The 6,306-nt window shown below is 40.2% G+C and overlaps 1 protein-coding gene across 1 annotated transcript; it reads left to right on the top strand.

Annotated features, from left to right (window-relative positions):
* The first annotated feature begins 1,656 nt into the window (after positions 1-1,656).
* On the top strand, positions 1,657-6,034 carry LOC125767701 (protein lin-28 homolog). The gene is made up of 4 exons (XM_049434531.1): positions 1,657-2,399; positions 5,299-5,402; positions 5,470-5,645; positions 5,735-6,034. The coding sequence occupies exons 1-4, from the start codon at positions 2,303-2,305 to the stop codon at positions 5,868-5,870; spliced, it is 513 nt and encodes a 170-aa protein (XP_049290488.1). The 5' UTR covers positions 1,657-2,302; the 3' UTR covers positions 5,871-6,034.
* The last annotated feature ends 272 nt before the right edge of the window (positions 6,035-6,306 follow it).

Here is a 6,306-nt window from a genome sequence, read left to right as displayed (position 1 = left end):
ATCTCAAGCGTCAGCAGCACAACGACACAACGTTTCCAACGCCACCGATGGATGGATGGAACGATGAAGCCATGCTCCGAACGACGATTCTTCCGGGGTGTTTCCGCACTGTTTCCGGACACGGCAAAGCGTAGACCAGTGTTAGTGTGAAACGGTATCGGCCGCCGTACCAAGATTTCGGCGATCAAAACGTCTAGTGTGCAGCATAGTGAAGGCAGCACTCTAGCCTTGAGCTAGTGTTGGAATGGTGTGATGTTGTGACGCCAAAGCATTGACGCGACGAAAGCAAAAAAAAAAAACTCGCGACGCAATAATGTTTAACAACAAACAGTTGACCAGTTGATCGCGGGGGGGTTGCGTTTTAGGGGCTGGAAGATGGTCCAGGAAGAGGGGATCGTCCAGATGCGGGTCAGTTGTGTGACGAACGATTTGCTTGGTGTGTTTGTGTACAATAGGAGAGTTCGATAGAAATGCGTTGCGGTTTGTCTTGAGGATTTAATAATGAAGATTAGCAAGGAGAATGAAACATTAATTTATATTAAGCTTTTTTTAGGTCAAAGTATTTATAACCAGTTTTTAAAACTTTCCTTTAGTGTTGCCATTAGATAGTTTTAAGAGCTGTAAACTCGCTTTAATAATACAAGAAAAAATTTGTTGGGTGGTAGATTTTCTAATCCATCATAACAAACGCAGATTAAATTTTTTTATTCAGTTTTAGGGTTTTTTCGAATGTTGGGACACAAAATAAATATTCTATGCAGATTGCTTACATTAAATCTTATTTAAATTAATGTTCATGTGTTTAGATATCTAATGCAAATTTACATATGTAATGACTAACTAAACATAAATAAAAAATTTTGCAAAGAAAAAACTTAAATCTGTAAATGAATAAATAAATTTCATTGCAGTATGGAACGCTTTTATTGAGCGAATAATACTTGCGGGAAAATCCAGAAGCATCAACTAAATAGTACCCTCCTAAAAAACCATCCTTTTGTCACACACATTCTAGCCCTGCACAGGCGCACTCGTCACCTCAATGACCCGCTCGTGCCCTTATTTCAGTTTCCCCTCTTTCAACCAACCAACACTTTGGAATGCGTTCGCATGTGTGGCGCTCCGGTGAAATCGTTGCAACACAATCTTTCCTCCTTACGCACGAAGGGAAAAATGGAGGACCCAAACGCGCTTGAATATATTCCCCCCCTTCAATTCTAGTGGGGCTCTTTCTCCAAACCTCCCACACGGCATCAAAAAAGGGCTTGACGGGGAGTACCAGAACAACAAACGAAAAAAAAAATCCAAAAACGGAACCGTCTACGCTTCGCGCCGATAACAAAAACGGTTCTTTTTGGGCAGAATCTGTTTTAAAAGGGTCGCAGTTCATCCCTTCGTTTTTCCTAAGCGTGTTTTTGGGGTGGTTTGAAGCATGCGAAGATCGCGACGATTCCGTCTCGCTCGCTCGGCCTCAAATTCAAACGGTACACCGTGCGCGCACACACCACAAGGCCGCCGGACCACGTGCTGTTATAGCCCGCGCGCTTTGCGTTTGATAGTGTGCAGGGATGGTGCGGTACACGCACAAAATAGTGCGTAGCGTGTAGGCTATCTCAGTCGCACCGTACCACACTTACGAGGTGGCCAACATTCGGCACCGACCGTAGTTCCGCGAGCGATCCCGCGCGCATTCGAATTTCACGCGCCATCGTGACAACATCGGGCTGGCGTTGCGTTACGCACCACAAAAACCAAAAAAAAAACGTTACTGCTCCATCTTGCTTGAACTATCTTTGACACGGTGGGACGTGGAGTGGTAAAGAAGGAAAGAAAGGCGGGATACCCTATTACAGCCCTTGATTGTATTGTCACGCCAACAAAACTCCACCGACCAAGACGAGAAAGAAATGGTTTTGTGAATGAATATAGTGTTGACTTTGCTGTCGTACGTGCGATAAAGCTGTCTGTCTTACATATGTGTGTGTGAAAGAGTGCGTGCGTCCGGTTTGGGTGTTGTGAAAGGTACCCCATCCCACCCAGAAAGGGGAGGCTTTTGTTTACACTACTCTGCTGGTGCAAGAGAGCAGTGCGCGATGGTGCATTCTTGACATTCCAATCACATACATTGACCCAGTGAAGTCGACGGGGCAAGCTGACGAGGCAATGAAGAGAAACTGTGAGTTTCGTCGAAAGGTGCACAGTTACAGTTATAACATCACAAGTGCACAGGGCGGCATGTAACGCCGAAAGAGTAGGATTGAATTGTTCTTTAGCACGCTTCAAACGGAAGTACCTGGCGTAAATGGCGAACCCGAGCGGATCATATCATTTGGACGATGTGCCTAACAGTGAGCAGCCCTTCGAAGTCACAATGACAGCAGAACAGCAAGATCGGGAAGGTAAGCATCGTCACACAGAAGGTGTCACCTTCGGGATCAAGGGTCAGAAGGTCGATCCAATATCGCAAAGGATGCTTCTTGCACGAATGGAAAGAAACGGAACCCTATGCAGCTAAGTGAAACGTCTTAACGGGAGGAAAAAATTCCCCCTCAGCACAAATGAACTCATTTCCGGCACGTGGTGTTTTTTTCTTTTCTTGTTATTTTTGGACTGCAACGCTTCGACGCACAAGAAGGTTGATTTTACACTGCACACGTTTGTGATGTGTCATCTTGTTTAGAAAATGTTCTCCAACGCAAAAGATGCATTAGGGAAACAGAAATGAAAACAAGAGTGTGAAAAGCGAAAGTTGATATTCAAATATTTTTCTTCCTTTTGGCCTAACGACTTATTAGGTCATACGTGTCGCTTAATGGATTAATAGACTTATTTTTAACACGCAGTTCTAGCTCTAGATGAACAGATACGGACAAGTACCGGGCATTTTGTATAAAAACAGATGGACTTTAGCTGCTCCATTTAGTTGCTGTTAATTTTAACAAAAGATTAATTTTTATTACCACTTACCGCTTAAGAGGAGATATTCAATTGGAAGCTCAAACAAAAAAGGTATTGTCCGTGATTTTTGTTAATAATAACCACCTTAAGGATATAATTTAATTTATTTTTTCAAAAAAGTGTATAATATCGAAATGAGATGGAAAAAGGTTAGTAATCGTAAACATTAACGTTATTTCGAAGTCAGAGTCAAAAATGATCTCGGATCGGAGGGAAAAATGAAGAAAGTCTTGAAAGTTGGTATAATATTTCGGTACCTAACGAAGCAATAAGCATTTTTTGTAAAATGGCAAAAAGAGTTTAATGACTGAAAATTTTTTGCTCGTAAAATAAACGTTTGTCTTGGCAATGGTAAATTGTGTTAAAAAAACATTAGGTTAATATTTCAAATCACTTGAGATATTTTGAGGATGAGTTTACTATCATATTTGAGATGTACCCACCTTACTTGTCGGTGTAATAGTTAGTACTGTTTTACCAAATGATCCTTAAAACTGTGCATTTTTGATTATGTCTTCTCGTAAACGCTCATAATAGATAACTGAAACTGGGTCCCACTAAATAAACGCTAATGTATGGTTGATACAATTGCTTTTTTTAATATATAAAAAAAAATTTGTGTAGTATAACAGTAATAATAGAAATAAAGTATTACAAATATTTTGATTTTTGTCGAGCGAATTGCATACTTTGCGGATGATTGTTACGTGGAAGGCGCACTTTACCATGCTCTTTACTAAAGAAAAGCAAATTAATTTGTGTTGTTTCCATTTTAACTAACAATAAATCACAATTTCATGCAAGCTGTGCTGTTAGTTTTGGTCAGGAAATAAATTAACCTCTTGGACATACGATACGCCTCGATCATTACCGACAAAGAACCAAAACTAGATACATTCTTTTCACATTATTCCTTTTCTTTAGTGCTTGATGTTGCCATTTCAAAAAAACGAAATCCCTTCTTTGCCCAAAACGGTGCATCCTTTTTTGCGTAACATAAACAGCTCGAATGCCTCGAATTGAAGCAGAGAGTCTTAAAAATCCTGTTTACGACATGAAACGGAATGAACAAAAAATAAAAGGAAAGGCATGTGTACGCTGTCCATCGTAATTGTAACGAGTCCGAGATGTTACATTAAAAGACCCCAGTCTTGAACGCGATACAATTGTGACCTCATTTAAATAATCCTTTATTAGGAAAATTAGAAACCTGTCCCCCGGTCGGAAGATGTGAGCCGCCTTTCATTCCCGCATCGAAAGGTAACCTTTCGAACCGCGAAAAATGGACCCGTACCACACACACAAAAAAAAAAAAACGCAGGTTACATCGGCCACGAGGTGCAAATCCTTCCTGTCAGGGTACTGAGCTGTGTTTGAGTTTTAAGAAAAGGGGTTTGCTTTAAAATTTATGGACCCATCCCGCCAGTAGGGACAAGTTGTTGTACGGCAAATCGAAAAGTGAAGTTTTCTTTTCCCGGTGTAGGAAAATTTCCATTCGTGCCATTCGGTTCGGTGTACCAGGCTTGGCGCACGTTCTGTTGCGTACACGATCGGACTAATGTGTTTCTAATCATAATTTATTCACATGCTTGTAAACAGGCCCCGTTGGATGTTTTTGTTCAGCGTCGTAGCCTGAATTAGACTAATAAGCGATGGAGAAATAAAAAAAATCACACAACAACCTGAAACCAACGACGTCCCAGGGAACAAAGCAAGAAATCAGTTTCACGGTGGAAGATGAACCGGTTTTTGCTGTGTTTTTTTTGTTCTGGAAAGTCTCATTTCCCGGTTCGTTGATGAACTGAAGAAAAGCGACACGCACAAAAAAAAGAGTTAGAAGAGTTTTTTGTGCACATCTTTCTTGTGAAAGGATTTATACCCCGCCAAAAATAAAGAAAACGAGATTTCGACAAGAGATTGCTGGCTGTCATAAATGACATGGTTTTCATGGAACACAGCCCTACGCTGGTACCGTTAGCGCGAAGAATTTCAGGATAGCAAACGAAAACGAAGGATCTATTTCACATCTTGATCCTTACATACATGCTTCTTTGCATGTGTTCTTTGCTCAAAACGCGACGTTAGCAAATGCAAATTTGCGCACTTGAGATACGTCCAGCTGTTGGGGTTATAATGATTAATTTTTTTTCTGGTATGAAAAAAAAATCCTGATGAACCTCCATGTTTCGTTCGGAAGGAATAGCTCCGAAAAGGATTGACATTAATCTGCGATTTTGTGACCTCTGGGTGATCGACTTTAAGCTGCTGTGTTGTTGTATTTGAAGCCGTTAATTTTAAAATATTGATACTAATCGTTACTGCTTGCCTTTTGCTTCACAGAGCTGGTAGGACCACGCAGAGGACGGTGTAAATGGTTTAACGTCGTTAAAGGATGGGGCTTCATAACGCCAGATGACGGTGGCCAGGAAGTGTTTGTGCATCAGGTAGTACGGAGGATGTGTGTGGGCTCCCTTTCACCGACTATGACCTAATATCTGTAATATTTTCCAGAGTGTCATACAGATGGGAGGATTTCGTTCGCTCGGTGAAAACGAAGAGGTTGAGTTTGAATCGAAGCTAACTGGGAAAGGATATGAAGCGACCCGCGTCTACGGACCTTCACATGCTGAGTGCAAGGGAAGCGACTTTCGACCGTACAGCAAAAAGCGAAGGTTCCGAAAAGTGAGGTAAATGACACGTTTGTTTTCGTTTTTATGTGCTTTTTGTGTTAATTATTGCTATTTTATATGTTTGTTTTATTGTTTCACTCTATCAGGTGCTACAATTGTGGAGAGTTTGCAAATCACATTGCGTCAAAGTGTGCGTTAGGACCACTGCCAAAGCGTTGCCATAATTGTCGAAGCGAGGACCATCTAATAGCGGACTGTCCAACGAAACCACCCGCAAAATGATTCTTCCTAGGAAACGATGCACTTTGTTGCTTTTAGTTTAGTATGAAACACCTAATTATTAATGACCAATATCCTTTTATTCGTAAAAATAGTGGTACTGATAGGTTTAAAATAAAACGAATGAAAAAAATAAGTAATAAAACAGATTTATATTAACTACAAAACATCATGATACAAACTTCAAAGCATTTCAAAGGAGATTGATGACAGTAGTTATAATTTAATAACATGGTTAAAGATTTTAATGTGTGATGTAATGATGGTGTAACTGTGCAGGTTAATATTTGGTTAGTTTAAATTTTAATTAGAATGAGCAAACAGAATCATATTCTTTTTTTAAAATATACAATAAAACTTAATGTAACGAGCAATATCTGCATAAAGTGATGATAAATTAATCTAAATTTTAATTCGCTTTCTAAAACAACACCCTTTA

Source organism: Anopheles funestus, chromosome 3RL (genome assembly GCF_943734845.2).
Source record: "Anopheles funestus chromosome 3RL, idAnoFuneDA-416_04, whole genome shotgun sequence".
In the NCBI taxonomy this organism is placed as follows: domain Eukaryota; kingdom Metazoa; phylum Arthropoda; class Insecta; order Diptera; family Culicidae; genus Anopheles; species Anopheles funestus.
This window is presented reverse-complemented; position numbering and strand designations above follow the sequence as displayed.

Excerpts from the sequence above, each read along its gene's own strand:
- LOC125767701 (XM_049434531.1), top strand. The coding sequence starts at position 2,303 with ATGGCGAACCCGAGCGGATCATATCATTTGGACGATGTGCCTAACAGT. Across the intron at positions 5,403-5,469 it reads AGGAAGTGTTTGTGCATCAG|AGTGTCATACAGATGGGAGG; the intron begins GTAGTACGGAGG and ends AATATTTTCCAG. Across the intron at positions 5,646-5,734 it reads CGAAGGTTCCGAAAAGTGAG|GTGCTACAATTGTGGAGAGT; the intron begins GTAAATGACACG and ends TCACTCTATCAG.